Source organism: Lissotriton vulgaris, chromosome 8, assembly GCF_964263255.1.
Source record: "Lissotriton vulgaris chromosome 8, aLisVul1.2, whole genome shotgun sequence".
In the NCBI taxonomy this organism is placed as follows: Eukaryota; Metazoa; Chordata; class Amphibia; order Caudata; family Salamandridae; genus Lissotriton; species Lissotriton vulgaris.
The window spans coordinates 29,867,238-29,887,698 of NC_141696.1; the positions used below are offsets into that span (position 1 = coordinate 29,867,238).

Here is a 20,461-nt window from a genome sequence, read left to right on the forward strand (position 1 = left end):
TGGTAAGGGAACTTACATTTAAATAAATGCTCATAATTATCTATTGAAATGATTTTGCTGATTGCACCTAAACCACTTGAATTTAACAGAATCAATGAATATATATTCACAAGGACCTTCACACTCCTTCTATTGCCCAGTGGTGTCTGTTTCACCAGAATTCACCCTGAATACTATTACACCCACTCTTGCACTCACGGCATCCACAAAAGCATCTTCATCATTCACTACACACATCACACCCTCCTGTTCTGCCTCCATAAACCCTGCTAAAATGACCAGCCCTAGACATGTCTCAAAGCAGGACAACATTTTTATTAGAACTATTTCATGGTGGGCGACAACTGAAACACACCACTGCTTGCACTAAACAGCTGTAAAGTATGGGAATGCAAATTGCTACCTTATGATACTCTATCCTAGGGAGGCAGGTGTCGCTGCATGGACAAAAACAATGCAAGGGTGCCAGCATTGGCGTATAATGTTAAATGCAGCGCTTTCCTGCCCATTCCGCTTCACGTAGCACCTCAGGGTGGCTTGCTGAGCTGCTTGAAAGTTTGATAAATATGGCCCCAACTCTTTTAGAGGCAGGAATGGTCATAATGTTTTAAAAGTGGGCAAATCACATAATCTTTACAAGCATGCCAACCGCAAAAGAAAGGGGGGCATCTTATCAAGGAACGGCATTAAAATTATCGACGCTTTAGCGGCAGGAAACTGCAGCTAAAATGGCAATAATGGGCTTGATAGTATGCCGTAGAGAGTTCCAATAGAAACCCATGTTCACTCCAGAACTTGGGCTTCTATTGGAATTCTCAAGGGCAAATTATCAAGCCCATTATGGCAGTTTTACCAGTAGTTTCCTGCCGCTAAAGTGGCGATAAATTTAACACTGTTCCTTGATAATATGCACCAAAATTCCTTTCTAACCCCTGCTGGTTTTCTACTCAATCTGAAATCAGGACCCAGTGGTTAGCTTTCCTGCACCCAACAGTATAAAAAAGTAAATTTTCTTGTATTCAGCGCACAGAGGGTCAACCTTCCCCCACCTACATACATTGCTTACACAAGCCAGAACAAGAGGTGAAGTTCTACTCAGGCACAGTAGAAGCATTGAAGTAGCTACTCAGACTGTGGTAGTCCCAAAGGAGACAGTTCAAAGGCAGGTAGGACACACTCCCATGGTTAAATAAAAGTGCTGGTCTGTCTGCATCGACCTTGCTCACTACAGTGACGTGGAGGTTACATGGTAGAGATGTCACAATTGCCAAGCAACTCGTGTAGTGAGATGATATACATCTGTACCAAGTGACCATAATCAGCAGATGCTTGAAAGCTTGAATTCAGATAGACCTAAAATACGTTTAGTGAGACCTGTCACTATATTGGCACTCCCAAGTTTGTTCAACAACAGCTGCCAGACTTTCAAACCTGAAAAGAATATCGCATCTCTGATTTTTCATCATCCCACAGTGGAACTAGTAGATAGGGCACCAGAAGCCCTGGGATATTTAAACAAACAACATTATTAATCTCACTAACTTGCACCTTTTACCCTGCCAAGATTCAAGGCATGGAAAGCATCCATTGACCTTCTGCATTTGCAATTGACATTTCCCATCAACATCATGTTATATTACTGCAATACAACCCATGCCAAGTTTGACAGCACCCACTTCTTAAACAGTTTATTGCCTCACACAATAGAAAGCGCACTGTCTATTATTCACTTTTAATAGACCCAAAATGCCTTTTACCAATAAGATTATGCCTGGTGTTTCTTTCTGGTTTAACAAAAATACTATAACACTTGGGAAAGAATATGCATCCTAGAAGTCCAGCGCTGGAGCACAGGATGGCAAACACCTCCACCGCCACCATGTACTTCCCGCGTGTGCTCAGGTACGCTGGGATGAAGGAGATCCACACACTGACAAACACCAGCATACTGAAGGTGATCAGCTTGGCCTCGTTGAAGCTTCCAGGCAGGTTCCTTGAGAGAAAGGCCACAATAAAGCTGACTGCGGCCAGGAGGCCCATGTATCCCAGCATGCAGTAGAAGAAGATGGAGTCCCCTTCATTACACTCAATGATAATTTTTTCTTTGTAGGCTAGGATGTTCACCTCTGCAAATGGTGGTGATTTCACCAACCAAAAAAGACATATAAGAACTTGTATCATAGAAGAGATGAGTACTGTGCAGTTAGGGGTTTTCGATGCAAGCCAACGTCTTCTTTGGCTATTGGGATGTGTTGCTTTGAAGGCAATGACAACAACTATAGTCTTGGCCAAAACAGATGAGACGCTTATAGAAAATATCACTCCAAACACTGTCTGTCGGAGCATGCAGGTGAATGTCTGCGGAAGGCCGATAAATATGAATGAGCAGAGGAAGCAGAGCATCAAGGAGGTGAGAAGAAGATAACTGAGTCCTCGATTGTTGGCTTTGACGATAGGAGTATCTTTGTACCTAAGAAAGACTCCTAAGACAAAACAAGTAATGAAAGTCAAGAAGACAGCAGAAGTGGTAAGTGTGAGTCCGAGGGGTTCTTCAAATGAAAGAAACTCTCTCACTTTTTGGATGCAATGATCATGTTTTTCATTGGACCATTGGTCATCAGGACATTTTATACATTCATCTCCAGCTGAAAAAGGAATGATATTAAATGAATATTTGAAAATGAACTTCAGCAACATAATTCACATTGAAAAACTTTATGACCTTTACATTTATGCAAAGTTTGATTATTGATTTAGAGTTTGATTTGCAAACATGTAGCTACACACAGGTATATGACTGGATACAAATTACCTGAATTTTGTGGAATCTGCATGGAGTCAATGCAATTAACCCTACTTTATAAGCATAACGAGTATCTCATTTGCCCTCAATCCCCTGTTTTTTGCTTTCCGCACTCGTATAAGTAGGAAAAGGAGCACAACAATGTCATCAAATGCTTCACTTACTAGCTATGTAGTTGTTGCAGGGTATTTTAGAGAATGGGCTTTGAACAGGCTGCCCTTCAAACTTAGCTGGTTTTAAATCTCCTCTTATAAAATATTAAGAATTACATCAGATGGTGGAGTGAGTTGGCACTTTCAAGGATGGTCGTCTTCTCAGAAGCGCTTAGGAAGTTTTTCTCTGTTATCATTAGTGAAGGTTTAGAAAAGCAGGAGATTCATGAGCGGGAAGGTCCCCCTCCTCTTCCTTCTTACCTTCAGTTTTGGGCTTTTCTTAATTTATTTCACGCAGAGACTAATTTATCCAAGATGCACTCCTTTCTTTACACCTTTACTTCGGTGAGTGATGTCTGCCATTGTAAGTACAGCTGAGCAGCATATTTTTTAAATGCCTCAAATATATTTCTTACCTAAACCTGACTTTATTATTATGCCGCAAAGTATCTACGCGACTTTACGTAAAATACTATATCTCATAAGCTAAAGGGGGAAGCCTAAGTTGGTTTTAGCTTGTAAACTGATGAAGTATTTGATCTTTGGAGGTGACTGCAAACAGATAGAGAATTTTATTAACAGGAATTCGAAAGTCAAGTACATTCCTAATCTTATGTGTAACAGTTTTTAAACGCTGTGTCTTTAGGATTGCCTGTTGAAACATGTAGACTTTTCAATCATGGGAAAAAATAATTCACCTGTTTCTCTCCTGTCAATCACTCCCAATCCAGATTGGATGATATTTTCCTTGGGTAAACACTGAGGACCTAATTACAAGTTCTGCAGTCTAAATTTATTTATTTATTAATGTCATTTGTAGAGCGCGTACAATTACCCTTGGGCGTCTCGGCGCTAAAAATGCAGTAATGTCTCACCATGATCAGGAAGTACAGAGATGTGGATTACTGATTGAATAACCATGTTTTCAGTTTTTTTCTGAACTGAAGAAGTGTGGAACTTGTTTTTATATGGTTAGGTAAGGTGTTTCAAAGTCTGGGAGCCGCAATTGAGAAGCGGCGATCGCCCCAAGAGACTGTTCGGCTTCGTTGAACCACTAATTGGTTAAGAGACGTGGATCTGAGAGTTCTGGTTGGGTTGTAGGGTATCAGTTGATTTTTGAGAAATCGAGGTCCTTTATCCTGTAGAGACTTATATACTGTACACAGAGATTTGAATTTAACCCTATTATGGATGGACAGCCAGTGATAGCTTCTAAGCGTGTCCGAAATGGGTGCGAACTTGTTTTTTTTTGACAGAACGCGAGCGGCAGCATTCTGCACGGTCTGTAGTTTTTTGATAACTCTGCTCTGAGCATTGAGCGGCAGACCATTGCAGTAGTCTAGCGATGTGAGCACCAGAGAGGTAACTAGAGTTTTCGCTGCTGAGTCAGGTAAATAAGGTGTGATTTTCCTTACCACTCTAAGCTTGTAATGGGCGTTAGCTGCCACCTTGTTTGCGTGGGCCATAAAGTTAAGCTGGTCGTCGAAGGTAACACCTAGGTTTCTAACTTTGACCGTGGGGGTGGGAGGTGTGCCCAAGGCTGATGGCCACCAGGTTTCCGACCAGGCTGGGGAGAGATTACCAAAGATGACCACCTCCGTCTTATCGGAGTTAAGTTTTAAATGACCGCTGCTGACGGTCCCTGGACTAGCAGGATGGCAGTCCAGCCGCCGTTTTACAACTACGGTGGTGGGACCACCAAGTGAACGTCACAATGGCTGGAGATCTCTGATACGCAGTGGTCGCACAACTTTGTGAGGCTGTAATATACAAACTTACCTTCTCCTTTAATAAGACATCGCAGACAGCTCAATCCACCTTCTCTTCCGGCATGCTGGCCATCTCGCAATGGATGAAAAACAACTTCTTACAGCAGCTGAATGCCGGAAAAACAGAAATCTTGCTCTTTGGAGAAGCCCCACTTCTATGGGCCCCACAATGGATGGCCTACAGGACTGGGAACCGCCCGACCCCCACAACAACAGTCAGGAATTTGGGTGTGCATCTTGAACAGACCCTAACTATGAAAAAGCATGTAACGCACACAGAGGGCTCATGCTTCCATGTGCTGGGTTTGCTGAGAAGAGTCTTCCTCTATCTTCCCGACTCCATGAGAAAGACCCTGATCCAAACCCTGGTACTGAGTAAGCTAGATTACTGTAATGCCTTACTGATCGCAGCCAACAAGTCCTCTCAAAACCGCCTTCAGATTATACAAACTACTGCTGCACGTCTAGTCTTAAAAGCCCCCCACAGATCAGCTTCACTCCCTCTTCTTCATCAGCTACATTGGCTGCCTGTGTAGGTACGTATGAAGTTTAATATCTGCTGCCTGACGCACAAGGCAATATGGGGAAAGGGACCCTCCTACTTGGCGGAGATGCTCCACCATTACACCCCCCATAGGGACCTGCGATCAAGCTCAAAATCTCAGCTCAAAATCCCCAGAATGAAAAAGTCATGAACAGGAGGAAAGGCTTTCTCATATCATGCGCCACTCCTATGGAACCAACTCCCAATTGTCTTAAGACAATGCCCTGACCATGTGAAATTCAAAAAATCATTGAAAACAGCTTTTCTTTTCGACCAGCCCATTGCCTCTGCTTCTGCTGCAAATCCTTGAGTGCTGAGATACCTTTCAGAGGGTGATTCTTGCGCTATACAAGCCTATAAACTAAAACTAAACTAAATGCTGGTGTGTTGTTGCGGCATGACCAAGCATATTGCAAGTTTCCTCACTGCAACCCTTTTCATGGCGGCGAATCTGCCACTAACATCGCGGCAATGAGGAAACTAAGGGTGTCCTACAAGGCTTCCTGTTGCCTCTGGACCTGGGAGTACATGCAGGGGGTGCACATGGTGTGCCCCTCTCTAGGCATGCATTCCCCCGTTCCTGCACGGCATGGACAGCACCGTCCATGCCACCAGGAAAGTGCTTTAATGCTCCCACTGTACTGTCTTTTTAAGGCTCACATGCAAGCCTTAGAAACGCACCACCGTGGGACCGCCAAAGCAGGACCACCATGCCTGGATTCCAGACATAATCCAGTGGGAGGTCTGCCTGCTTGTCTTGCAGTGTTGCAGCAGGGTGCTGGTGTGATAGCCCACAGCAACACTGACAAACTTGTAATTAGGCCCTAAATCTGTAATAACTTTTTGCTGATACTGGAGCAATTCCTATTTCAGATCATGCTCCATTTATAATTAACATTGATTTCGCAACCATTTTTCTGGGATTGGAAAATGGAGGGTCAACAATACCCCCAACCTAACCAGATTTTCTCACAGTCATTTGAAACCTTTTTTAATTTTAGTTATACTGGATACACATCATACAGTCTGAAATGCATTAATTAGCAGCAAGAGGCTCAGGGCCAGATGTAGGTAAATACTATTTACCTATTCTTAAATACTGAATTTTACCGATTCGGTATTTAAGAATAGGTAAATAGTATGTAGGTAATTTTTCGGTAAATTTTACCGAATCTGTAAAATTCGGTATTTACTGATTCGATATTTACTGATTCTGTAACTGCCATTCATTCCTATGGGTCTGGAGGCCCTAGGAATGAATGGCAATTACTGAATCGGTAAATACTGATTCGGTAAAAGGGGGAAAACATTGAAGGATGGCAGGGTGTCACTTTGACACCCTGTTGCACCCCTCAATTTTGTATGGTTGCACATGTTGCAGACATACATGCCCTAAGGGCATGTATGTCTGGAACATGGCACTAAAGCAATTTGCCTAAAATTGCTTTTTTTTATTTTTCGTTATTTACCACCAACTTGTAGTTGATGGTAAATAACGAATTCTAACATGGGATAAGCACTCATTTAAATGCTCCCTACATTAGGAACTTGATAATTTACTGAATCTGTATTTAAGAAATCGGTAATTTACCGATTCCTTAAATTACTGATTCAGTAAATTACCGAATCCTTAATTTCGGCCCCTACATTAGAAATGCCTATTACCGGGCGGTAACGGCCGAAATTCGTTAATTTCGGCCATTACCGACAGGTAATAGCTTCCTACATCTGCCCCTTAATAATTAGATTTGTTTTGAGTAAGCTAAAATATATTAGTAGTAGTATTAAAACATTAGAATAAACTTACTATCCTTCTAACTCCTAAGATTGTTTCAAAAAATTATTTAATGTCAACGTTCAGTTTAACAAACATTCTACTAGTATTGTCTTCTCCTTTTCATCTTAAGTGTAGTGCAAGACGTTTTGGAGGTCAAAAAAAGACTGGTAATTTTTGGGTTAACTATTTGAAAATCATGAAAGAACTATCTTCCAAAGCAAGAGTTTGTCTTTTGAAAATGTAACTACTAGCAACCCACACAATGGGAGTTGTCTCCCATGGTGTGGATGTCATTTTTTATTTTTACTGTCTCTCACCATCAGGTTTTGATGAAGCAATATTGTATCACGCAAATGGTTGCAAAATCAATCAAAAAGTTTTGCTTGGAAGTCAAGAATAATGTTCTATTTAGGATTGTGGTTAAAAAATTCTGACAAAATGCAAGCACAATTCCATTGATGATTCACTGAAAAAAGAATAGGAAAGGAATCAATTTTGACAGACAATTTGAAGTAGACAAGGCATACAGAGTGCCAGCAGTTAAACCGCCACAAGGTCACGGCCCCCGGCCAATCATCTGCAAGCCCCTAAGATCAAACCAAACCCGAACCTAAAATGGAACAGCAACAAAATAATAATTACGCAAGACTTCTCAAGGCAAACAGTGGAGGTTAGGAAGGGATTCCTAGCGCTAAGGTAAAGAATGCGGAAATATAACATCACCTTCAGCTTTGCGGGACCAGCAAGACTGAGAATCACAGACAAATGACGAACCAAACAATGAGCCTAGCGAATTGAGAAGGTACCTCCAGGGCCCAGCACCAGAAGATATGGAGGCCCAAAGCCCAGGAGCGGCAAAAAGGCGAGCATCGTCAGACAACACGGGAGCTGGAGGTACTGAGGATAACTGAGACTTCTGACAGGAGACCACCAAACCTGGATATTGATGCTTCACTAAAAGGAAGTTATAAGGCTTCCCAGCGTATGGTTTACGTACAGACTAAACTAACTGAGCTACCTCAAGATACAACAACTACCTCAATCATACATACGCACTGCGCCGGTCCGCGGCCAGAGGAAATGATTGCGCAGCAGGATCATATCCTTTATGTTTAAGTGAGCTCCCCGATGTTAATGCCATGAGGGGACACTGGGACAGGGGGGAACCTCTAACAGCCACAACCTGAACCATAGAAGCGACACCTTTAAAGAAGGCTTGGACTTAGTTCACCACAAACCCTAGGGGGGGAGGGAACTTTGCTGTTGTACGCTCCTATTGCAATCATTTGGGCATGGGGGGAGGGGAGGGAGGGGAGGGAGGGGAGCCAGGGGAGCAAGGGGGGGAGGGGGGGAGGGGGGTTACCTTCAAGTACAGTTTTTCTTGTTTTCTATGCTTTCCTTCTTTACCTTTTCCATCTCTTGCTCTATCTTCCCCTTCTTCATTACTGAGAGAGGCAAACGACTACTAAGCCATCCAACACGAACAAGCAAGCACCATAGGAAAGCAACAGTAAAGGTTGATCTGGGGCCATATACAGGGCAGCTAGACACGCACAAGAGCACCTCACTAGCGAGCGATACTCATGTTCAGGAATGACACAAACAACGCAAAACCAACTACTTTCAAACATCAAAGTAGTCTCATTCAAAGTTAAAGGGCTCAACCACCCAGTTAAGAGAAGAAAAGTGATAGAGTACCTATAGAGTTAGAAGCGGCTTGGGGAGGTAATATTGGACCATCCCCACTGAAAGTTACTACCCATCCATTAAGGACAACTGGACAAGGAAGACGCCTGAAATGGGCAAAGGTGGTCCCAGAAAAATTTTATGCTGAAAATTTTCCAAAGATTAAGGGGCAGGTTGAGGTCTGTAAAAATCCTTGCGCACAGGGTCAAGAAATCGTAGAGGCCTTTGAGGCCATATGTGTGCAGGTGTCACAGGACCTCCTGGCAAAGACCAAAAACGTAACTCCAGGAACTAAGCGCTGGTTTGATTCAGCATGTTCAAAAGCACATAGATCATTATTGGTAGCTTTAAAAAGTATCCCCAGGGCAAATGATGAGATTACTAGACTCAGGAAAATCTACAAATTAGCAATAAAAAAACGAAAAGACACCATCAAACAAGAAGCATGGGAAGATCTCCTTTCGGCGGCAGTCCTGAAGAATAGCAAAAAGTTCTGGGAGATCATTAAACAGCCTTTCTTCTTAGATGACGATAATGATATTATGGACTGCGTCATTCCTGACGAAAAATGGTTATCCCACTTTAAAAATGTCTATGGGGATACTGCTGACGTAACAACAGACGCCCTGTCGATAAGACCAGCTACCTGCTCCATTATCATTAATCAAGATGAGGTGGAGAAAGCCATTATGTCCACCACAAACCACAAGGCACCTGGCCCTGACGGTGTGCCTGCCGACTTCTTCATGTATTCCCCAAAACTCTGGGCTGAAGTTTTGACAAATGTGTTTAATTCAGTGAACGCTAACCCCATACCTGCATCATGGAACATTTCTACCATTGTTCCCATCTTTAAAAAAGGCCAACGGGACAACCCAGGCTGTTATAGGCCTATATCCCTCCTAGATTCATCGGTAAAAATCTTAGGCAGAGTCCTTCTATCTAGGCTAAGGGAGAATGTCGAGGGCTGTGGTGGATTGTCCGAAATCCAATATGGATTTAGGGAAAAAAAGGGCACCATCGAACAGTGCATCAATTTACACCTGCTCATTTCCAAATATACTATAGCCAAGGAGGGGTCTTTGTATCTTGCATTCATGGACCTCTCCTCGGCCTTTGACTTGGTCAATAGGACCAAGTTGTGGTCCATCCTGTTGGAGATCGGCATAGATGAAGCACTGGTCACCTTTATGTCCTCCCTGCACCAAGAACTCTTCTCGAGTGTACGCGTGACTAATGAGGGCAGGTGTACCGCTCTCTTTAGATCCTTAAGGGGAGTGCGGCAGGGCTGCATTTTGGCCCCCTTACTTTTTACCATCTACATCAATGGCTTGGGGGCACACCTGGAGGGGCAGGAAGCCGACGTCCCGCGTGTAGGAGCAACAAAGATCCCGGCACTCCTATACGCGGATGACGCAGTGCTGATCGCCCGTACGGGAGTTGGCCTCCAGCGCCTATTGAATGCTTTTGGCACGTTTATGGACCAACTAGACCTTAAAACAAACATAGCCAAGTCACATACTATGGTGGTGGGCTCAGAGTGTCGCAGGAAGAGAACCAAAACATTCACCTGCAGGGGGGACCTGGTCACCAGGGTATCCACATTTCCCTATTTAGGCATTTTGTTTGATCAGAAAGGGACCTGGGGACCACAGGTTAGAGCTAAGAGATTGGCCGTTACACGATCATCCTCAGCAATCCTGAGTTTTGCTGCTAGGCTAGGAGCCAGGCCTATGGAAGCCATCTTAAAAATCTATAATAGTAAATCCGTGGCTATTGCACTATATGGCTCCGCACTGTGGGGCTACGCAAATGTGGAGCCGATACAGAGAGCAGAGAATGGATTCATCAGAGCCCTGCTCTCTGTACCTCAGTCCACTCCAACGTACTCCATACACAAAGAAGTTGGCCTTCAGTTTCTCTCAGATAAGTTGCGCATGGCCCCTCTGATCCTATGGTTAAAAATATGGATGAATGAAGAACTCCCATTAAACCACAGGATCTTGACCGATGTCCTGTCCCTTGACAGATTTAACAAAATCCCATGGCTGGCCTATCTAGCAAAAGTTTTTTCCGACATAGGTCGCCCGGAGCTTTTTACCTCTCCGGAGTCCATTAGGATTCAAGATCTCGATTCGGTTAAAAAGTCTTTTATAGGAAGGATGGAGATGTGCCGTGAAGAGAGTGAACTAGCAAAGCCGGCAGTGAGGGATCATTACCTGCTGCTTACTTCACCTTCACTTGCATCATATCTTGGTTATGTTACACTTCCTTTTCACAGGTTTCTTTTAACAAAATTTAGATTTAATTTGCTGCATTATCATTTAGGCTCCTTTAATAATTGGCAGAAACCAGAATCAGCTCTGCCCTGCAGCTGTGACCAGTTCTCAGTGCAGGACACAATGCACTTTGTTATGTTTTGCGGTTTATATATATAATCTAGGAAAAAATTCCTGTTGCCAATTCTCAAGGAGGCCGGCTTCACACAGGTGAGACCGGCTTTACTCTATTTACAACTACTACCTAACCCTCACATTACTTATTGCGTTGCTAAATTTTTGGTAGCTGCCTCAAGGACAAAAGCTGCCTGCCAAGATTAATTATAAATGTTAAACAAATTTTCCTTTTTATACTGTTTACCATAAATCTTAAAATTGTTGTTAGATTTCTGTATCACGTGTATTATGATAAATTTTGTATGAAATGTATTTTAATGTTCACCTCTTTGTATGTTTTTTTAATAAGCCGAATAAAGATATTTTGACTGACTGACTGACTGACTGATAGAGTACCTAACCAAACTAAAAAGCGATGTGTGCATGCTCCAAGAAACTAAACTGTCAGCAGAGGACGCACATCGGCTGAGGGCGAACTGAATAGGGCAATCGCTTTGCTCGCCAGCAGTGCACAAAAAGAGAGGAGTAATTACACTGATAAACAAGAAGGCCAGACTAGCATTACATGAGAGCTATGCGTATGAGGAAGGGACAGTCCTAATAACCAGCCTCAAACGGGGGGAGGAGACGATCCACATTTTCAATATTTATGGGCTCAACACAGAGGACAATACATTTTTGGTAGATGTTGAGAGCATACTGAGCAAGCTCCCACAAGATGACCTCCTGATTGTAGCTGGCGATCTCAACCAAGTACTAGACCATACCACAGATGGGCCCCCGCAAAGAATGAGCCACTGCTCTCAGGGACAGAATACCCTGAAGAATCTAGGCACCAAGCTCCAACTCAGGCACCCCTGAAGAAGGTGATGGCCAAATTATAGTGCCCACCGAAACATGTTCATGCACTAACAAGAGAAGCCTACTATAAATCTATGTGGACAACTGTTATTGTCAAAAGAAAATTTTGAAAGAAAATTTTCATGCTAAAACAATTGATTTGTGCAAGATTTAGTGGTTCTTTCCATGACTAGGAAACATTTTCCTGCTTGTTCTCCCAATTCTTATTGTTGTTACTATAACATATAATTTGCCTATTTGTGATTTATCTTAATTTAATGAATTGTATGCCTTACCTGTATGGTTTTTAAATTATTGTTTTCTGATGACTTTAGATAGGTACTGTAATTCTTAATATATGTGTTTTTCAATAAATAATTATTTTAGAATGTATTGAATATATTTGTACCGAATTAATACGTATTGTCTATTGGACGCCATTTGATTACTTGACTTCTTCAATCTTATATTTATTGTCCTCGTGTTGGTGATATAAGGTTCCTACTGTGAGTGTTGATTTGTGTGCCTATTCCCCCAAAGGGGGTTCTTTGTGAATAGGGTCTATTTTGGTACCCTTCTTCTTTGGTGTTTAGGTCCCTCTCTCTTTTTTTAGGGACCTTATGCTAGTGAGCAAGGCTCGGGCTCTCTTTTTTAGATTTTTTGGCTGCACTAAGTTCTGCCTTAAGTGTCTGCCTCTCGCCAGCTCTCTGTTTATTCAGGTAGGATTTTAGGGCCATACACTTCACTCATCATTGCTTTAAAAGCATCCCAGGTGACGGAGGGAGATGTGTCCTCCTTGGTATTATGTTGGATGAATTCTTTTATTGATGAGCAAAGTTCATCTCTCAGAAGTCTGTCTCGGGTTAGGGAGTTAGGAAAGAACCAACTCCTATATTTTGGTCGAGGGCTGCCCAGTCTAAGGTTGTTTCTAAGGGCGCATGGTCTGAGAGCAGGATCAGGTGTATCGTAGCTGTATGTATGGGTTGTACCAGTGTGTCATTCACAAAGATGTAATCCATGCATGAGTAGCTTCTGTGTGAGTGCAAAAAGAAGGTGTAGTCTCTATCCTGCAGGTTTAGCGTTTGCCAGGTGTCCACTAGCATTCGTTCCTCAAATTTCTCTTTTAGTGTTTTGGAGAAGCTCCCCATTTTATGTCAGGTGGGGTGTGTGCCAACTAAAATGGGGTCCTATGTCAGATTAAAGGCTCCCAGAATTTTAATTTCCCCTACCGCAAAGTCCCCCAATGTGTCTAGAAAGGGCTGTATGAAGGGTGTTTGATTGGTAGTGGGAGCATAAAATGTGGCAAAGGTACATAAACATTGTTCTACATTCCGTCCATTCACTGTGTTTTTTGCAATTTTCACCCTGAGTGTACTGGGTATACTCAGACGTGAGTCCCAGGCTCTCCACACCACTGGAGTCAAGCTATCCAGGCTGATGAAGGCTGATAGCCAGAAACCAGTCCTTGGATGCTTGATTCCGGTCTGGGAAAGAATGGCTTGGTAGTTCAGACTGGACTGTTCCCATGAGGCAGAGGGTCAGAGCTGATTTGCATATAGCCAGTGTCTAACCCAGGGTGGTGTGGAGTGTAAAAAAACGATGGATTTAGGCCCAGATCCTTGTACTGGGGTGAATGTATGACATTGTTCTACATTCTGTCCATCAACTGTGTTTTTTGCAAAGGTACATAAACGGCACCAGACGTGGCCTTTTGCTATGACCATCTAGCCTTCTCAATCCGATTTATATCCCGTTAGGGAAAATTGTAATTATTTGTGAAACTATAGTACCATCCCATTATGTTTGGAAGTTGTGGATGATTTATATGTCAGGGGGTAATCTCTGTGGCATAATCTGTAGTTTTCTGACTTTTCAAGTGCGTTTTCTGGAAGGCCACAATGTCATTTCTCCTGTCCATGATGTATTTCCATATTTTATGTCATTTCGCGGGGCAATTCATGCCCTTCTCATTCCAAGTTAATGTGGTCTGTTTTGTTATGTTAATAATATTTATTGAGCGCACGAATACACAAGGTTTCTTGGCATTAGGACAGAGGATCTAATTCTGAAATAGCCAGGTTATTAGATCCTTTCTAAAAATGTCGGTAAGCTAGCATTTCTGATATCAATTGGAAGTGTATTCCATAGCTTTGCTGTACCATAGGAAATACGTCGGCCTCCCCAGCATGAGGTTCGAATCCTTGGCACCCTTATAAGTTTAGTGTCAGTGGAGCGTAGCAGTCTGACTGGATGGTACCAAGAAAAGAGATTTCTGAGAAATTCTGGTACGCTGTTGTTCAAGGCCTTGTAAGCTAAACATAATCTCTTGAACTTAATATGATGTGCTACTGGAAGCAAGTGGAGTCTACGAATTTCATTAGCTACTGACTCTTATTTAAGAACATTCAGTATTAGTCTTGTGGCAGCGTTTTGTACAATCTGTAGTTTTTTAAGGCACTGTCTCTGCATATTCAAGCAGAGTTTGTTGCGGTAATCTAACTTAGACTGCACAAGTGTGGTCACAACCATTCTTTGGGAGTCAACAGGAATATAAGGTAAGATCTTCTTCAGTTTCTTGATCAAAAATGGGAGGTGGGCACACTAGTATTGGTCTGCTGAGATAGGGTGAGTTTAATATCAATCAGCACCCCAGAATTTTGCCTTAAGAACTATTTTTGGCAGATCCCCCATTTTGCCGGACCACCAAATATTGTCCCAACTGGGTTGCATATTCCCAAAGTTCACCACTTTGGTTTTCTCAGAACTTAATTTGAGACAGTGCTTCCCTATCCACCTGTTTATTTCCACTATGCAGTTTTTAAACTGCAGAAATGGGGAGGCTTGATTTTTATACGCTGCCACCACAATCTGGGTGTCATCAGCGTATGAGTTGAGACTAAAACTGAAGTATTGGATCAAAGGGGCTAGTTCTAATACATAAACGTTCAAAAGTGCTGGGCTTAGTTACGAGCCCTATAGGACTACACAAGAAGTGCATAGGATATTGATTTAAACTGGCCCAGCATCACTGTTTGTCTTTTATCCCTCAAAAAGGAGGATAGCAAAGCCAGTGCAAGACCCTTAACCCCTAATGTTTCCAGCTGCCGTTAGAGTAGGCTGTGATCCACAGATTCAAAAGCCACCAACAGATCGAGGTGGATGAGGGCGGCAGCGCCCCCTTCATCCATCACCCTCCTGATCTCTTCAGTGGTCTTGACTAGTGCTGTTTCTATGAACTGGGCTAACTGTTTGTTCATAATTTTCTCCACTATATTGCCTGGGAGTGGCAGCCTGGCTATCGGGTGATAGTTGTTGTCATCCAGGTTGGGTTTTTCCACAGTGGCAATATTGACGCGTCCTTCCAAGGAGCCAGAAAAATACCAAACAGGAACATATTATTAAAAATGTCTGCAAGTGGTGGGCTCACCTTCTTTGCAATATCTTTCAGGAATGCAGGATCAAGATTTAATTTCTTTGATGTGTTTTCCCCCTTGTTCAGTAGTAACCTGTGAGAAGCAATGAAAGATCTTACACTGGGGTCTGCACATTGGAATAACTCATTAGGAGCTTGAGCAAGAGTGACTTCAAAAGAGTCATAGATGTCTTTGACTTTATTTCTGAAGGCCTCTGCAATGACCTCGCAAAAAATGTTGGTGTGATTAGTGCACTTTTTCTTAGATAGAAAGGAAAGCTTCTCTACTACCCCAAACAGTTTTTTAGATGAATTCTTGGCTTTCTCAATCTGTCTAGAAAAACATGCCTTTATTTCTGTAATCGGCAAGGTTTTGTATTGATTTAATGCAGATTTACAGATGTTTTTTTTCTGCCATATATTATATGGATCTCCAGCGTCTTTCAAATCTGTGACATTTTTGTTTTTCCTGACGTATGGGCCTCGGTAAACCATGGGGACGATGGAGAATAACAGTTCCCTGAAATTTTACCGGTGGGTACCGCAGCTCTAAGGGACTTATTTAGCCAATCTGCATATTTGTTAACTGCTAGGTCTGGGTACATATTAATAAGTAGTCATGTCTTGTTCAATTGGCAGTGAAGCCGTTCTTTATCAATCTTGTTCCAGCCATTATATGTTAATGAGTGGGATTTAATTACTCCTTCCTCGTGGACTTTGGGGATAGTGTAGTAAAATGGAATTAAGGAATGATCTGACCATGTGAGAGGGTGAATATTTGTTACTCTTAGGCTAGGTGTAGATATAAAGTTGCCATCACATGTGTGCCCTGCCTCTTGTGTGGGCTTGAGCACCATCTGAGATAAACCTAGTATCCCTAGGTCTCTAGGAGAGAGATAGTTTCCTTATCCTCTCTATCTTCTAGGTATACATTGAAATCATCTAGAATGGTGAACTCATTGGTGGAAGAATGGGCTCACTGAGAGCATCTATGTTGTTAGTAAAAGTGCTTCTGGCGCCTGAGGAATGATAGAGTAGTATAACCCTAAAGGTGTTTTTAGCTTCGTAGTAAGGGGTGGAGGCTGGGGCAAAAGTAGCTTCAAACCTTTCCCTGTTTATAACAGCCACAGCGACTCCCCTCTAATGACTCCCCTCTTAGTAGGCCTATATACTCCAAGAGATTGAAATCCCTGAGGGGCTGCTATCACAAAGTCCGGGTCAGAGGCTGCGTCACCCCATGTTTCTGTGAGAAAAAGAGCATCAAGCTCATATGCTGATTTAATATCTGCTATTTCATACTTGTGTTTGGCAAGGGATCTGACATGGATGAGACCACAGCGTGCTTCTATCAAAGCTAGGGAATCTGAATGCTTTGTCTCACAATTATTTTTACTGGGTTGAAGTGCCTTAACCATCGGTGGCAGCGGGAGCACATTTGTGCTCCCCACGTGCATGATCTTTTTTCAAATGAAAGATACAGCAGCTCATGAGGGGCGTGGCTTGGACGGCAGTGGAGATGGCTGCCTAACCGAGAGCTCCGCGCAACAGGAGAGCGATTCCGTTTTATCCCCGGCGATTTCCCGCTGTTTTCCCGTAATTCCACTAGGGCCTGACTGCCTACAATGTGCGACCCCATTTGAGTGGCTGGTGGGAGTGGAGGCAAGTGCTTTTGGCATCCTAAATTGTGATCTACTTCCAAGCGAGCGGAGCCAGCGCTGGCGCTCTAAAATGCCGGTGCATTTCTCTTATGGACTTGCCTGACGCCAGGAGGTGCCGACACTGCTGCACCTCCACAAGCTGCCCTGTTGATGCTCAGGTGAACATAAGCGGAGGCCCCAGACTGCCCTCAGACGCTGCTGTGAGGTGAGCGCCCATATCATGCCTGCTGTCACACTGCCGATAATGTCCCGCTCCGCCTGACTCCAAAATGGCGGCTGTCGGGACACTCTGATTAGTGCAGCCCGACATGAGGAGCTACAGCGTGGGGAGAGCCTGGTGCTGCTGCTGACTGGCGTATCTGCGAAAGTGAGGAGGCTCCCAGCAATACCTAGCACCCTGGAAGGCCAAACACCCCTATGCCCGCAGATACTCCACATCAGCGCGACATCCTCCAGTGCACAGCAACATGCTTACCCCTCTACCACGCACGTGCCTGCTGATCTTCAAACCTGCCAGCATCGAGCTTTAGTGGCCCAGGGGAGTCATCCCGCCGAATACCTGACAGCTTCCTACCATTGACAGGGAACTCTAACCGCCCACCTCCATGTCTTAAGCTCTTCCCTGTCTAGTTGTCGGACATGTGCCTCTCGCTCTGAAATGCGGCTGCCAATATTTTGAAGCAAGCTACTGTTGCCTGCGCACCTATTGCCTGCACACTGCGTACGCCTCAGGCCGGGCCCCACAACAACAGGCCCCGGCCTCCTCCCCTGCTGGTGGTCACCCACGCGCCTCTTCTTGCCTACTCCATTCCACTTGTGGAGCCCCATATTCACGGTCCGTCTACTGCCCCACATTGACAGACAGCTTTTCACACAATTTTGCCGCCTACTGCCAATTGGGGCCTAAGCTTGCCCTGGGATTGTTCGCGACTGGAACCTCAAGGAGCTCTTAACATAGGAGCGATCACCCTACAATAGACGCCACCACCAATCGGACTCCAGGAGCTATCTCTCCCTCTAACCCTTTTACTATCTCTACTGATCCACGATGGCGGAAAGAGAAGGCGGAGGTAATAATAAGAAGGTGTGCGTGGAAACGTCAATCTCAGATTCTCCCATCAAAGCCAGAGCAGACATGGCAGCCACCATGGATATGATAATTAAAAAGCTGGCAGAAGTCCACGACCTGGCCAAGTCCACCAAAAGTAACATGGACTCCATGCAGCTCAAACTCACGGCGATCAGGGCAGACATGAGCGCGATGAATAAAAGCCCAGGGGAAGCAGAACAGCGCCTGAATTACGTGGAGGACTTATCCCTACAATCATCAAAAGCGGTACAACGTCTGGAAACCACCACCAACGCCCTCAGAAGACACAACGCCGAATTGGAGGATCTTTGGTGTACCGGAGAACTCTGAAAAAGACACAGAATCGTGTGTAGCTTTATTAGAGGCGTGGATCCGTATGGTCACTAAGATTGAGTTTCCACATGGCTTCGAGCTAGACAGGGCGCATAGGATCCCCACCTTCATCGATAAAAAGAGGAAAGGGCCACGTCCGATGATTTGCAAGCCTCTCAGATTCCAGCATGTTGAGGCGATCCTCCAGTTCGCAAGGAAGAACCAACATATCTCATGGGAAGGCCAACGCATAATTTTCACACAAGATTTCTCTAAGGACACGGTTAAACAGCGAAAGGGATTCCTCCAGCTAAGTGACAAACTCAGGGCAAAGAACATTCCCTTCTCCTTGGCAGGCCCATCCAGATTTAAAATCATGGAGAATGGGCGCCCACATTTCTACACGGACCCCAGAGACTTAGCGCACCATCTAAAGGACTGCCCAACACAAAATATGGACCAGTCGAGCGGAATGTCCAACAAAAGGAAAATGATCATTCATGAATCGCAGGACTCTGTTCCACCCTGAATCTTGTTGTTCTGTCCTACACTTAGTTCGACTGAGCTAGCCGTACGCGCCACGCTCGCACCATGGTGGTACTTTCCTGAGAAGATGTCTATGACAGGTCCTGCTTTCTGGTGCCTTCTAACTTGGACTTCCTGTACCGTGAGTGACGCACTGGGTGCCTGCTTAGGGCATTTTGGTTGCTTCTGTCTGGTTCCTAATAATAGGTTTAATTCTAGTTACATATGTTATTCCATAATTGCTTTATTACTGCCTACCTTAGAAGAGCCCTCGGCCATATGTGCTGTACTGCTAACTGTATTGATTCCAACTGTGCCTTGACAATTGTTGCGATAATATGTTATTAAGTCTACATATTGTACCAGTGAAGATATTTTGATATTATTGACCCCGTTGTAGAGTTGGGTTATAGTGTCTCGGAACACTACTGGACACCCCGTAGGTAGCCCTCACACCTCCTGGCTTGAGACGTATAATGCACTGTTCAGGCCCTATTTACGGCCTTTTAGTTCGCCAAACAACTGACCCGATTGAGTTATCGCTGTTGTTGTTACTATGATGTTTAATATTCCTGTTCCACCCAGCAACAGTACTGCCGTCGTACTCCCTACGTACGTAGGTTGGGGCAGGGACGGGAGGGAGGGGGGTTGAGAGGGAAGTTGGGGGCTGGGAAGGAGGGGGGAGGAGGGGGGAAGGGGGAAGGGGAGGGGGAGGAAAGGGAGTTAACATGTATTGTTTTTGTCTTTGTTTCCTTTTGTTTCGCCTTATATTCATTTCAGGATGCAGCACCTCACACACATATTAAGACATACGACCCACACACCGACATGAGACCTTGGTTGGGCTTAACTTTCAGACCCTTCCTCCATAGGTAGTACACCCTATTCCATTACCCTGATGTTCCAATTAGCGGTACTGCCAGATACCGATGACCGACACTAAGTCCCTATCAGACAACCTCAATATAGTTTCCCTGAATGTTAAGGCGCTAAACCACCCGGTTAAGAGACGGAAAGTCTTGGAATACCTTGCTAAGTCAAAAGGGGATATTCCTTTATTGCAGGAAACCAAACTTTCAGAGGAAGACACACGCTTCATTAACCTCCACTGGGTCTCACACACGCTCTGCTCCCCCGCTGTACACAAGAAAGGTGGAGTGATTACCCTGAAAGCGAAAAAATCCAACCTTTCTGTTTCACACACACAGGACGAGGAGGGCAGACTGCTCATCACACATCTCTTAAGAGACGATGACTTTGTTCACGTTGTGAACATTTACGGGCCCAACTCTGGCGTGCCAGAATTCTGGGACTCGGTATCCCGGGCCATGGAACATATCCCACAGGACGACCTCTTAATAGTAGGGGGTGACTTCAACCTTCCCATGGACCCAGTACTCGATCGACAATCTAAATGCATATTTCACCCCTCGCGTTCGCACGAGGCGCTCACGTGACTCTGCGACGGCTTGCTCCTAAAAGACTCTTGGCGTCTCC

General features: G+C 44.2%; 1 protein-coding gene across 1 annotated transcript in view; it reads right to left on the reverse strand.

Moving 5' to 3' along the window:
- Positions 1–1,722: 1,722 nt before the first annotated feature.
- LOC147693297 (extracellular calcium-sensing receptor-like) overlaps positions 1,723–20,461 on the reverse strand; it is a 58,624-nt gene continuing 39,885 nt past the window's right edge. The window contains exon 5 of the mRNA XM_086935907.1: positions 1,723–2,645. Coding sequence (XP_086792033.1) covers positions 1,723–2,645 — 923 coding nt within the window. The remainder of the gene's footprint in view (positions 2,646–20,461) is intronic.